The sequence below is a fragment of the Narcine bancroftii genome, chromosome 4, assembly GCF_036971445.1.
Source record: "Narcine bancroftii isolate sNarBan1 chromosome 4, sNarBan1.hap1, whole genome shotgun sequence".
NCBI lineage: Eukaryota > Metazoa > Chordata > Chondrichthyes > Torpediniformes > Narcinidae > Narcine > Narcine bancroftii.
This window is the reverse complement of record NC_091472.1, coordinates 37,199,608-37,214,516: the sequence shown is the minus strand read 5'-3', so window position 1 is coordinate 37,214,516 and position 14,909 is coordinate 37,199,608. Positions and strand designations below refer to the sequence as shown.

At 38.3% G+C, this 14,909-nt stretch overlaps 1 protein-coding gene across 3 annotated transcripts in view; it reads right to left on the bottom strand.

Annotated features, from left to right (window-relative positions):
* camkmt (calmodulin-lysine N-methyltransferase) overlaps window positions 1-14,909 on the bottom strand; it is a 512,353-nt gene that overhangs the window by 453,258 nt on the left and 44,186 nt on the right. For all 3 annotated transcript variants that reach the window (XR_011355630.1, XM_069931088.1, XM_069931087.1), the window contains exon 3: window positions 11,192-11,256. Coding sequence is in view for 2 of the 3 variants with exons in the window: in XM_069931088.1 (XP_069787189.1) it covers window positions 11,192-11,256 (65 nt within the window). In the remaining variant the exon portion in view is untranslated. The remainder of the gene's footprint in view (window positions 1-11,191; window positions 11,257-14,909) is intronic.

Sequence of the window (14,909 nt, the reverse complement as noted above, 5' to 3'; positions counted from 1 at the left end):
CAGGAGATTCTGTGGCCACAAAAGAAACTCCAAGATAATGTGTTGCCTCCAGTGTGCTCAGGTCCAGGATATCTTTGAGCTGGTGCAGAATATTCTTAAGGGGGAGTGCAAGCAGACAGAGTTTGTGGCACATATTGGTACCAATGACATTGGCACAAGTGGGGCAGAGGTCCTGCAAACTTAGGCTTGGGTGTTAGGAAAGAGCCTGAAGAGCAAGATGGTAATCTCTGAATTACTCCCTGGGCCACAATCTAGGGAGGGTCAGAACACCAAGATAGTACAGACAAATGTGTGGATGAAGAGATTGTGCAGGGGGCAGAATTTCAAGTTCTTGGATCATTCTGGGAAAGGGATGATCTGTAAAAGTGGGACAGGTTGGTGGGAACCAAAGTGAAGAGGCAGCAGAAGAGACAGTTGGTGCACAAATAGGGATAATTGGTAAGGAGTTTGTGTGGAAGGACAGGCAGATAGACCAAAATTATAGCCAGTGGATTGAGTTGCAATGCAACAGGCACACAGAGTCAAAAGTAACAATAAAGGGGTAGAGGTTCTGTATTTAAATGCACACAGTGCAAGAAATGACTTTGGAATTCAGCTATACATTAGCAGGTACAATGTTGTGCCATCAGAAAGTTATGGTTAAAGGATGGCAATCATTGGGAGTTTAATGTCCAAGGATAGAGTCTATTGACATGGCTCTTTTGTTAAGGAACAACATTAAATCATTATAAAGAGGTGACATAGGATCAGAAAATGTAGGATCATTGTGGGTTGAGTTAGGAAATAGCAAGAGTAAAAAGACACTGTTGGCAGTTAGAAACAGACTTCAAAGAGTAGCTGAGATGTGGACAACAAATTACAACAGCAAATAGAAAAGGTGTGTTAGAAGGGCAATGTTATGGTAATTAAGGGGGATTTTAACATGCAACTAGATTGGAAAAACCAGGTTAGGAGAGAATTTGTAGAATGCCTACGAGATGGTTATTTAAAACAATTTGTTGATGAGCCCATTAGGGGATTGGCTGTTGGGTAATGCACTGGAGTGGTTAAAGAGCTGAGAGTAAATGAACAATTAGGGAGCAGTGAGCAAAATATGATTAAGTCAATTTGAGATTTAACAAGGAGAAACTAATGTCAGATGTATTGGTATTTCAGTGGAGTAAAGGGAATTATAGTGGCATGAGAGAGGAACTGGCCAAAGTATATTGGAAAGGGACACTAGCAGGGAGGACAACAGAGCAGCAATGGGTGGAGTTTCTGCAAGAAACGAGCAATACATACCAAAAGACAGGAAGTATTCAAATGGAAAAATGTCACAACTGTGGCTGACAAGATGTCAAAGCCAATGTAAAAGCAAAAGAGAGGGCATACAAAGAAGCAAAAGTTAGTGGGAAGATAAAGGACTGGAAAGTTTTAAAACCTTGCAGAAAGTAACTCAAAAGCTCATAAGTAGTGAAAAGATGAAGTATGAAAGTAGGCTAGCAGTAGGTGGGGAAAGTATGATTATGATCTCAAGATTGCTACCCATGCCACGTGATATGAGGTTAGAAATAGGAGGATAATGCAGCTTTCTTTTTTTCTTCTTTCTTTGGCTTGGCTTTGTGGACGAAGATTTATGGAGGGGTATGTCCACGTCTGCTGCAGACTCATTGGTGACTGACAAGTCCGATGCGGGACAGGCAGGCACGGTTGCACCGGTTGCAAGGGAAAATTGGTTGGTTGGGGTTGGGTGTTGGGTTTTTCCTCCTTTGTCTTTTGTCAGTGAGGTGGGCTCTGCGGTCTTCTTCAAAGGAGGTTGCAGCCCGCTGAACTGTGAGGCACCAAGATGCACGGTTGGAGGCGATATCAGCCCACTGGCGGTGGTCAATGTGGCAGGCACCAAGAGATTTCTTTAAGCAGTCCTTGTACCTCTTCTTTGGTGCACCTCTGTCTCGGTGGCTTAACACATAGCTAAAGCCATGGTGCAGGAAAAAGGGCTTCAAGTTTCTGGATCATTGGGCTCTCTTCCTGAGAAGGTGGGACTTGTTCCAACGGGACAATTTGCATCTTAACTAGAGGGGGACTAATATCTTTGTGGGAAGGTTTGCTAATGCTGCTCCGGTGGGTTAAAACCAGATTTTCAGGGGGAGGGGAATCAGAGTACCAGAGCAGATAAAGGAGTGGAAGAAAAGATTATGTGAAAATTGCATGCACTGTTAGAAGTCAAGTAGTATATGGTGAAAATGATCTAAAATGCATCTATTTCAATGCAAGGAGTATTGTAGGAAACACAGATAATAAACTTAGAGCGTGGATTGCCACATGGAATTATGACATTGTGGCCATTAGTGAAACTTGGTTGCAGGAGGGGCAAGACTGGCAATTCAATGTTCTGGTCTTCCATTGCTTTAGGTACGATAGAACAGGGGGGTGAAAGGAGAAGGATGACTGGCATTGATCATCAGGGAAAATATCACAGCTGGACAGACCAGAGGGCACTTAGGAGTGCAGTAGAACAGAGGGACCTGGGAATACTCTATCCACCTGAAAGTGGTGCCACAGGTGGATAGAGTTGTGAAAAGAGATTTTGGCATATTAGCTATAAATTAAAGTATTGAGTATAGGAGATAGATGTTATGGTAAATTTGTATAAGACATTGGTGAAGCCAAATCTGGAGTATTGTGTGCAGTTTTGGTTTCAAACTACAGGAAAGATATCAATAAGATAGAAAGAGTGCAGAGAAGATTTACTAGGATGTTGCCCAGGCTTCAGGAACAGAGTTATAGGGAACAGAGTTATAGGGAAAGGTTAAACAGGTTAGGATTTTATTCCCTGGAATGTAGAAGAACGAGGGGAGATTTGATGGAGGTATTTAAAATTATGAGGGGGATAGACAGAATAAATGTAGATAGGCTTTTTCCACTGAAGGTAAATGAGATAAAACCAGAAGACATGGGTTAAGTGTGAAAGGAGAAAAGTTTAGGGGCAACTTCTTCACACAGAGAGTGTGGAACAAGTTGCCAGCAGAGATTGTGAATGCTAGCTCAATTTTAACATTTAAGAAGAATTTGGACAGGTGCTTGGATGGCAGAGTTATGGAGGGCTATGGATTGAGTGCAGGTAAGTGGGACTAGGCAAATAAAAATGGTTTGGCACAGACTCAAAGGGCCAAAGGCGCCTGTTTCTGTGCTATATGTTCTATGCTGCTAATGCTAAAGAGGACACAAAAAGCTTCAAGTATATTGAGTAAAAGAGAGGTAAAAGTAGATAAAGGACCATTAAAAATTACACTAGAGAAATAATGGGAGACAAATAGATCACAAAGGAACTAAATGAGTATTTTGCATCATTCTTCACTGTGGAAGACATTAGCTGTGTGCCAGATGTGCAAGGATATCAGGGAAGCCAAGTGAATACTATTACAATTTCGAGTGAGAAGGTGCTCAGAAAGCTGAATGGACTAGACGGATTGCACCTTGGGTTCTGAAAGAAGTAGCAGTAGACATTGTGGAGGCATGATAATGATCTTTCAGGAATCAATAAATTCTGGTATTGTCCTGGAGGACTGGAAAATCACAAATATCACCCCACTATTAAGAAGAGAGAGAGAAAGCAGAAAGGAAATTATAAACTTGTTAGCCTGACAACAGTGGTTGGGAAGATGAAGTAGATTGCCAAGGATAAGGTTAGAGAGCACTTGAAGGCACATGACAAAATAGGCCAAAGCATGGTTTTCTTAAGGGAAAATCTTGCTTGACAAACCTATTGGAATTCTTTGAATAAATGGAAAGCAGGCTAGATAAAGGAGATGCAGTGGAAATTGTGTATTTGGATTTTCAAAAGGCCTTTGACAAGGGGTCGCACATGAAGCTACTTAACAGGACAAGAGCCCATGATGCAATGGGAAATATATGGGTGTTGGCTGATTGGCAGGAAGCAACGTATCAGAATACAGGTTGGCTGCCAGTTGTTAGTCGTGTTCCACAGCGCTTGGTGTTTGGGGTCATTTTTTTATGTTGTATATTAATAATTTAGATTATGGAATGAATAATACAAAAGTAGGTTGAGGAGTAGGTAGAGTAGCAGGTAGAGGAAATAGGGAGGGTGCAGAACAAAGTAGACAGATTAGGAGAATAGGCAGAGAAGCAGCAAATCAAATACAATGTTGGAGAGTGTACGATCATGCACTTTCATAGAAAAAAATTATATGGGCAGACTATTTTTTAAAAATGAGGACATTGAAAATCCCCAGATTCAGAAGGGGGTGGCCATGCAAAGGACCTAGGTAGACGTGGGTTGGAAGAGCTCTCCAAGAGGATTGATTAACAGGACAATTCAAAGTCATCAAATCAAAATTTTTTTGTGCTGAAAATAAAAGAATGGCAGGTAAGGAAAGTATAACCCAAAAGAAAACTGAGGAAGCTCAAACATCGCCGAGATCATCGCCAGAATGTCTACAAGGGAGTGGTGAAGACGGTGCCACCATGATGTCGGAAGAAACCCAAAGAGAGGGATGGGAGATTGACACAAGATCTTCAAAAAGTGCTGGAAAATTGATTTTGAGTGGAAGATTCTCTAAAGTGGAAAATGCACTAAGAGGGATGTCAGAAAAAATAGTAGTGATGTCAACAACAATTGAAAACCTAATGACTCATGTGGGCCGGGTCGAAAATAACCTGATAATGATCCATGACAAATTAAAGACCATAGAGGAAAATACAAAGAAATGGAAATTGGATTAAACAACTCCTCCTGAAAAAAATGGAAAACTTAAGTTGAAAAAATAATGTCCAAATCATTGGACTAAAAGAAGGGACTGAAGAGAACGACCTAGTGAGTTTCTTTGATGAATGAATCCCACAAATACTGGGAGCAGGAAGATTCAAGGAGAGCTTGCTTGTGGAGAGAGCTGACCGAACCCTTGGTCCCAGAAGACAGGAGTAAATCTTACCAGGACCAGTCATGGTTTAAGTTACCAGAATTGAGAGGCAACATTAAAACCAGCACCCGAATATGCCAAGGAAAATAATGGCCCAATCAAGTCAGAAGGCAGAAAAGTACTATTCTTTTAAGATTTAAATGAGAACAAAGAAAATAATTTGATGACATTAAAAGACAGTTGAGAATACAGAATATAAAGTACTCGATGCTATACCCAGCAACGCTGAGGATTGATGTGTTAGAGGGACCCTGAAGATTTTATAAATCCCCAAAGGAGGTAGAGAAATTTCTAAAAGAACTATAAGGGGATCCAAGAATGGACTCCAGAAAGAAGAACAGAAAAAAAAAATAAAGTGAACTTTAAATGTTAAAGTCTGGATTAAATTTTAAAAAAGGTTATATTTTGAATCATTTTGAGTGGTTAACTAAAATAATATGGAAATGTATATCGGAGAGCTCAAAAGAGAGTTAACATTAAGGAAAATAGTAGCAAGGCAAATACTCCAATTTAAGGGGATTAATGGCACCAGAGAAGGAGAAATTTTACAAAATGGCGCCAAAGGGAAAGGGCTCTTTCTTGGATGGTACTGCGGGCATTTTTTTTTTGCAGGCTTCTGGAGTTTCTTGTACATATCATCGTCAGAGGAGCATTGCATATGTTTTTTTTAAAACGGAAAAACCACTGTACTGTATGAATAATCAAAAGGGACATAATACAGACCTGGACATGTGTAAATGTGAATATGAGTAAAATGTTAAAATGTATAAGTTATAATGTTAATTGTTTAAACAGAACCATAAAAAGGAAAAGAGTTTTGTACACTTAAAAAAAAAGCAGATATAGTTTTCCTACAGAAAACAAACCTTACATAATAAATTAAAAATGGATTGGGTGAGACAAGTCATATCCTCCTCTTTAATTCCGAAGAGAAGGGATGTTAGCAATTTTAATTAATAAAAATATACCTGTGTTGGTTGAAGACACATCCATTGATCCAACAGAAAGGTTTGTAATGGCAGAATTCTAGATGCTTATGAATATTTATGCTCTGAATGTTGATGATGAATTCTTTATACACAATGTCTTTTTTTAAAACATTAAAAGGAAAATAAAATGTACTGGTTTGGTGAGATTTTAATTTTTGTTTAGATCCCACTCTTGATAATTCAGTAAAGATAGTGACAAAGGTAAAATCTGCAAAAGATGTTTTATCTTTTATGAAGGTTTTAAACCTGATAGATGTATGGAGACAGTCACACCCCATGGCAAGAGATTATTCATTCTACTCAAAAGTTCATGATTTTTATATGAAAATTGATCTTTTTTTCTATTATCAGCACAATTGAAAAGCAGAGTGGTTGAACGGACTACGACCAGACTATTGTCTAACCATGTTTCGCTGACTTAACGATAATGATGTCAGAGAATGTTTATAGGTGGCCTCTTAATCCCACTCTGTTGAGAAGGACAGGTATTTGTAATTTCATTAGGGGAGAAATAAAATTGTTTTGTGAAACAAATCAACCCTCTATTAACGAGTGTTTTTTTTAAAAAAAAATATGGGTTACTCTCAAGGCTTATTTATGAGGATAGATTATTTCATACACCAAAAAATATAACGAAGGAATATATGGCAGGGGCCAATGGTTTGGAGAAAGATATCACAGAGTTGGAAAAAGAATACCAGAGAACAGGTTTAAAAGATAAATACAAAATTTTGGGAAATAAAAAATTGAAATATAATACATTACAAACATATAAAATAGAAATCAAAGCAGAAGGATTGCAAATTGGGAGATAAAGCACTTAAGTTTTGTCATGGCAATTAAAGGTGGAGGACATCAAGGATGATCAATGCAATTCAAATAGAGCCTGTCATAGAGCCTAACATACAATCAGAAGGAAATCAATGAAACTTTAAAGAAAAAATTAAAAAACTGTATAAATCAGAATTGATGGGGGATACTAATGAGATGGATGAATTTTTCTTGGCAATTGAGCTGCCAAAATTGAAAAATAGAAATCAGATGGAATTGGATGCCCCATTTACTAGAGAGGAGATTGAAAAAGATCTGAATACATTAAAATCAAATATATCACTGGGAGAAGATAGTTTCCTCTCCAAATTTTACAGACAATTTAAGGATTTTTGATGCCTCTTATTATGGATGTGTTAGATCGGGCGGTAGAGACTCAGACCTTCTCAACATCTATTATTACGCTGCTACCGAAAAAGAACAGAAATCCGTTAAACCCATCCTCTTATAGACCTATTTCCTTGTTAAATGCAAATTAGAATATTTTGGCCAAAGCACTAGTTAATAGACTAGGGCAATATGTACACAAAATAATAAATATAGATCAGGTAGGCTTCATTAAAAAAAAACTCTGTGGACAATTTGGGAAGACTATTTAATATAAATCATTTAGCTAAATCTAAAGTGAACCCAAATACAAAAAGCATTTGACTGGCTAGAGTGGCTGTTTTTATTTAAAGTATTAGAAACGTTTGGAATGGGCTGAGTATTTATTGATTTGATAAAAAAATCTTTACCGTAAGCCACAGGCCAGAATTATAACTAATAGAAAAATGTCATCAAAGCTTCCTTTGAGTAGATCCAGCAGGCAGCGGTGCTCACTGTCTCAAGGTCTCTTTGTTCTGACGATTGAACCACAACAGAAATTATAAAGAGGGACCCAGACATAGAAGGATTCAGAGTTGGCTAGGAAGAGCTTAAAATTAATTTACTTGCAGATAATGTGCTGTTATATTTATACAGACCACACTGGAGAAATATGGGAGAGTTTCAGGTTACAAAATTAATTTTGAAAAAAATAAAATTATGCCATTAACAAATTTTGATTATGAAAGATATAAAAAAGGAAGCCAATTTAAATGGAAACAAAGGAATTAAATATTCAGGAATAATAGTAGATAATAATCTATAAAATTTATATAAGCTTAACTATCTCTCTTTGCTTAGAAAGATAGAGGATTTACAAAGATGGAAGGATCTGCCTATCAATTCAGTTGGGAGGGGTAACTGTGTGAAAATGAAAGTGGTACTGAGACAGTAATATCTTTTCCAGTCTTTGTCTGTTTCTTTGCCCAGGAATTTTTTATAGACATTTAATGGTCATATAAGACAATTTCTTTGAAATAATAAAGTATCTAGGTTCTCCATGGAAAATTTGGGATTAAGATTACCAGATTTTTAAAAATATTATCTGGAAGCCCAGTCGAGGTTTCTCTCATCATTTTTTGAAGAGAGCTCTCCCTCAAAGATCCAAATGGGATAGTCTACAATGAGGGAGGGACCAGTGAAGGGTTTTATTTACAAATGGAATGTCAAATTAATAACAAAAAAAACCAGACAACCTCATTTTAATACATATGATTAAAATTTAGCATGAGATTAATGACAGTATTGGAAAAAATGTGGGGATATCACCAAAAGCTCTACTATGTCAGAATGAACTATTGCCCATGAACTCGGGTAACAGAATTCTAAATATTTGTTATGAAAAAGGAATTAGACATATTGAAGTCTGTTATGAAGAAGGACTACTTTTGTCATTTGAACAATTAAAACAGAAATATGATTTTTCAAATGGAATCTTTGACTGCTTTCTTCAGTTCAGGTCTTTTCTGAGAGGTGGGGTCCCATATTGATCGCACCCTCAAGCAATGAAGTGAATGGGATGCTTCATCTGGAAAATATGTCTAAATTTATAACTAGGGTGTATTCTGTTCTCCAAGGCGAAAGCACTAAGCCAGGCCAACAAAGTTAAGGAAGAGGTGGGAGTTGGATATAAATGTTATAATACCAGAGGAATGTTGGTCTGATTGGTGGCTGGACATCAACGATAAATGCGAGACATGGATTGGTACAATATAATTTCTTACATCAACTATATTTCACGCCACAAACACTGCACAAACCAAAATCTGAAATATGCTTTAGGTGTGCTATCGAAATTGGAACCTTCCTACATGGTTGTGTATGAAAGTAAGATCATTCTGGCATGGTATCATTGAAATATTAACAATAATAACAGAAGTGACCTTCACATACAACTCAGAGCTGTTCCTTCCGGGCAATTTTATGGAAGTGAGCAATAAACTGACGAAATTTCAAATTTGTTTTAAGGTAGCCCTGGCCGTGGCCAAGAAGTGTATAGCAATCACTTGGAAGTCCGACTCTCCCCTTCTTATTGCTTGATGGGCCACAGAGATACATAGCTGTATACCCATGGAGAAAATTACTTATAACTTAAAAAATAAATATGATACATTCATTAAGATACGGCAATCATATTTGGATAAGGTGTGGAAATAAAGTGATTCAATAAAACTTTTCACCTGCATTTTGAGTTAAATATAAATGATAATGTATTCACTCCTACATCCTCTTTGAAAACCAATTTTTCCTCCCATTCCAAGGAAGGGTCAACTAACCTGTAACATCTACACCTCTGTCCACCGATATTGTTTAACTGGCTGAGTTCTTCCAATATTTCTGGTTTTGCTGCGCTATTTAATGTGGCTTGAATGCCCTTTTGAGTCGACTCTTCGACAACCCATCCAAGGATGCTAAAGAGCTTTCAACTATACATTTCACTTCCTGAACATAAAGTGCTTTACTTTACAATGACTATTTTGGTACTGACATAATACAGATCAAACAATTGTTAATTATCTTCATTACTTGTTTGCTGGCAGATAGCTCTCATGTGAATGGCACCTTCTCCAGCACATATGTCACCAGAAATATTCCTCAAACACTGAGGAGGGTTTGTATGGCCAATGTTGCAGCACCATTTGGGTGTGGTTCTTCTATCACAGATATTACCAATAAACCCTTTTTTAGGCAGAAAAAAACAAGCCTTCTCTTCAAGAGTGGTGCCAGGACAATAATTCACTACCCCATTCAGTTTCACTCATGTCAAAAAAATTTGCATCCTTCATACATGACACACGTCCAATCACATTGAACCCCTTAAAGTCCAATCACTCAAAGCAATTCAATGCACAATTCAAAATATAAACAAAATAACTACATATTCAGAAATCTGTTAAAATAAATGTTGAATGAAGACATTGTTTTAGTACCACAGACAGCTTGCATATGTGCTTTGATACAGAAAATAGTGCCTATAAGATATTTAGTCAAAATTATGACAATCTTTACCAATGGTATATTTTGGTCAATCATTGCTTATTGTTAAACATGTTAAATACTTATTGCATTCATTTTACAATGAAGCACATATTGTCTTTTAAATGTAACATCAACAAAATTACACACACACCAGCACAAAAAGAAAAAAAAGAGTAGCAATGCGAAATGCTTTTTTTAAAACAAAATGTGCTAGACAATTTTAAATGTTGCAAAACAATATTTTACAACTCTCCTTTAACCATTGTGAGATATTATATTGGTGAAGTATCAGATATAAACAAGCCCAAAGATTTAATTAATTCAGTTATAGTAATAAAGAGGCATGTTTTAATGTCAGATATTTACGACAAACTTGTTAATATCTTAATTTATCAAACTCCCAGCATACTGATCCTAGTTGCATAGACAAGACAAACCTCAATGCAACCACTCAGAAATGAAATGACTCAGTACAGGTACACGATCCTTTATCCGGACATCTAAAATCCAGAAAACTCCAAAATCCGGCAAGTGGGGACTGACGGTCGGAGGAGACTGCTGGGCGGTCGGGGGAGACTGCCGGGCGGTCGGGGGAGACTGCCGGGCGGTCGGGGGAGACTGCCGGGCGGTCGGGGGAGGCAGCCGATGGACCGGCGGTTGGAGGGAGGCAGCCGATGGACCGGCGGTCGGGGGAGGCAGCCGATGGACCGGCAGTTGGGGGAGGCAGCCGATGGACCGGCGGTCGGGGGAGGCAGCGGATGGACCGGCGGTTGGGGGAGACGGCCGGGCGGCCGAGGGACTGCAGTCAGGGGTGTGGTCTGGTGGCCGAGGGACCGCGGTCGGGGGAAGCGGTCGAGGGACCGGTGGTCGGGGGAAGCGGCCGGGTGACTGGAAAGGGGTGGGGGTGGATACAGCAGCACAATTCAGCTGGGCTTTCCGAATTCCAGAAAAATCTGAAATTTGGAACACACTGTCCCCCAAGGGTTTTGGATAAAGGATCGTGTATCTGTATAAAGGCAGTCCATATAAAAAAAACTCCTCTGACCGTTCTTTCTCCCATACACCCACCCTCACATCATATTTGAACATTAAATGAAATAAACTCACAGACATTTCCCGTGTTGTCAAAACTGGTGAGAACATCTTCAACATTCAGAGGACCAACACTGTGTCTTAACAAAGTAAAGGAACATTAAGTATAAAATATTCCCATAATAAAAGATGTTTAAAATCCTAATACTCATTTAACAACATTTTTAGAAAATAACGTCACAACAAATATAATGTATGAATAGCCATTGATTTTAGCTGTGTTAAAAATTTCTGCCCATTCATTTAGTTAACAGAATGAAATCAAGTAAACTTATCCCTCTAAACCCATCAGATGTGCATCCACCAGGTTCAGGAACAGCTGCAAAACCCAGAAGAAGAGTTCACTGACACTTAACATCAATGGTTACAAATTAATCTACAAAAAAAGGTAATTGTTAAAAACAGAGCAACAAAGCATGCAAGTGCCTTATACACCTTTCTGGGACAAATATACAAAAAGATTCTGTACTTTGATCAATTACTCAACTTACAAAATGCTGGCGTTGTTGGACATATAGCAGATAAATCATTTAAAACACCAACAAACAGCTGTTATGGAATAGATCAAGAGGTGCAAATTAACTGATCAAAAATTTCAATAAAATAAGAAGGAAATATTGAAGTTCTTTGGTACTAAGTTCACTGCAACATTTGCAAAAATGTAGCACATTAGATGCCATTAGATATTGTTTAGATCAGGAAAATAATTCCTCTCCCATCCTCCTATCCATGTTATAATGTCATTAGCTTAAAGTTAATTATGGAGAACGATAGGTTTGGACCTTGGGTTGAGATTGTAAATTGGAGAAAGGCCAATTTTGAGGAAATGAGAATGGATCTAGAATGTGAGGATTGGGATAAGTTGTTTTCAGGCAAAGATTTGTGAGGTAAGTGGAGGACCTTCAAACGTGAAATTTTGAGAGTACAGTGTTCATACGCTCCTGTCAGGATCAAAGGCAGCAGAAATCTTGATTCAGAAGAGGGGAGAGGTGTATAACAGGTATGGGCAACATGGAGCAGAAGAAGTATTTGAGGAGTATAAAAAATGCAAGAAAAACCTCAAGAAAGAAATCATGAGAAGACATGAGGTGGCTTTGACAGACAATGAAAAGGAAAATCCTAACGGATTTAAGAGCAAAAGGATAGTAAGGGGCAAAATTGGTCGCCTTGAAGATCAGAGTGATCAGCTTTGTATGGAGCCATAAGAGATAGGAGAGATCTTAAATGTTTTTTTTTTCCATTAGCATTCGCTCAAAAAAGTGCATGGAGTTATGGGAAGTAAGAAAAATAAGCAATGAGATCATGGGACCTAGACAGATTAAAAAGGAGGAAGTGCTTGCTGTCAAAGCAAATAAAGATGGATAAATCCACAGGACCTGACAAGATATTCCCTCAGACCTTGAGGGAGCCTAATGTAGAAATTACAGGGGCTCTGGCAGAAATATTTCAAATGTCCTGAGCCATGGGTGTGGTGTCAGAGGATTGGAAGGTAGCTCACATTGTTCTATTTGTTTAAAAAAGGCTCCAAAAGTAACCCTGGAAATTATAGGCCAGTGAGCCGAACATCAGTAGTAGGTAAATTATTGGAACATGTTCTAAGGGATCGAATATACAATTATTTGGATAGCCAGAAATGGATTAAGGATAGTCAACAAGGCTTTGTGCATGGTAGGTCATGTTTAACCAATCTTATAGAGACAGTTACCAGGAAATTTGATGAAGGAAAGGCTATGGATGCTGTCTACATGGATTTTAGTAAGACCTTTGACAAGGTCCCACATGGGAGGTTAGTCAGGAAGGTTCAGACACTAGGTATTCATGGTGAAGTAGTGAGCTGGATTCGATAATGGCTGGACAAGAGAAGCCAGAGAGTAGTGGTGAATGATTGGTTCTCAGATTGGAAGCCAGTGACTAGTGGTGTGCCTCAGAGATCAGCGCTGGGACTATTGTTCTTTGTCATCTATATCAATGATCTGGACGATATGCGGTAAATTGGATCAGCAAGTTTGCAGATGATACTAAGATTGGAGGTGTTGTCGACAGCGAAGAAAGTTTTCAAAACTTGCAGAGGGATCTGGACCAGATGGAAAAATGGGATGAAAAATATCAGATGGAATTTAATGCAGACAAGAGTGAATTTTGCATTTTGGAAGGCCAAACCAAGAAAGGACATACACAGTAAATGGTAGGGCAATGAGGAGTACAGTAGAATAGAGGGGTCTGGGAATACAGATACAGCCATGCATCGACTTGCATCCAGGTTATGTTCTGGAAGTGGGGAGGCAAATCAATTTGGGCGCAAGTTAATCATTATAGGTGAAATATACTATAAAATTATAAGATAACATGACACACAAACATTATTATATAAACTTCTGTATTGTACATACATGTCTAAATACCATAATTAATAAAAAGTAAATATTGTACAGTACCTATAAAAATAGTAGAGAGTACACATCAACATAATAACACAATAACAATAAAAAGTACATATATATTATATATTTCAATTGTATGTTCTGTTCTATAAAATAGGTGTATACTGTTTACCATTATACAGCTTGCAGCACAATCGCTTTGTTTTGGCTTTTGAGCCCACATGTTAAATGCACAATGCATGACTTAACATCCGCTAATGCCCGCCAATGTTGGTCCCAGCATAAATTTGAAAATTTTTATTAATCCCTTTTGGTGACCTTGGACGTATCTGCAATCAGACATAACTTAATCAAGTGCAAGTTGAGGTATAGCTGTACGTAATTCCCTGAAAGTGATGTCACAAATGGATAGGGTTGTAAAGAGAGCTTTTGGCTTATTGGCCTTCATAAATCAAAGTACTGAGCATAGGAGTTGGGATGTTACGTTAAAGTTGTACAAGACAATGGTGAGGCCAAGTTTGGAGCATCGTGTGCAGTTTTGGACACCTAACTACAGGAAAGATATAAATAAGATAGAAAGAGTGCAGAAAAGATTTACTAGGATATTGCCGGAACTTCAGGATCTGAGTTACCGGAAAAGGTTAAACAGAGACATTTCGAATATTGAAAGGTTTTGATAGAATGAATGAAGATAAGATGTTTCCCTTGATAGGTGAATCGAGGACAAGGGGTCATAGTCTTAAAATTAGAAGTTGTCCAATTAGAACATAAAGGAGGAAGAACTTCTTTTGTCAGAGGGTCGTGGATCTGTGGAACTCACTGCCAGACAAAGCAGTGGAGGCCGGATCACTGGGAGTATTTAAACAGGAAATGGATAAGTACCTCATTGGTAAGGGTATCAAGAGATATGGGGAAAAGGCTGGAAATTGGAACTAGGTGTGAGGATAATTCAGCTTAGTGTAGAGTCACGGAACAGACTTGATGGGCCTAATGGCCTGCTTCTACTCCTTTAACTTGTGAAGTGTGAAGATTAGGACTTTATTCCCTGGAATGTTGAAGAATAAGGGGAGATTTGATAGAGGTATTTAAAATTATGAGGGGGATAGACAGAGTAAATGTAGATTGGCTTTTTCCACTGAGGGTAGGTGAGATACAAACCAGAGGACATGGGTTGAAAGTGAAAAGGGAAAAGTTTAGGAGGAACCTGAGGGGGGAACTTCTTCACCCAGCGAGTGGTGGGAGTGTGGAACGAACTTCCAGCTGAAGTGGTGAATGAGGGTTCAATTTTAAACATTTAAGAGGAATATGGACAGGTACATGGATAGATGACTATGGAGTGAGTGCAGGTCAGT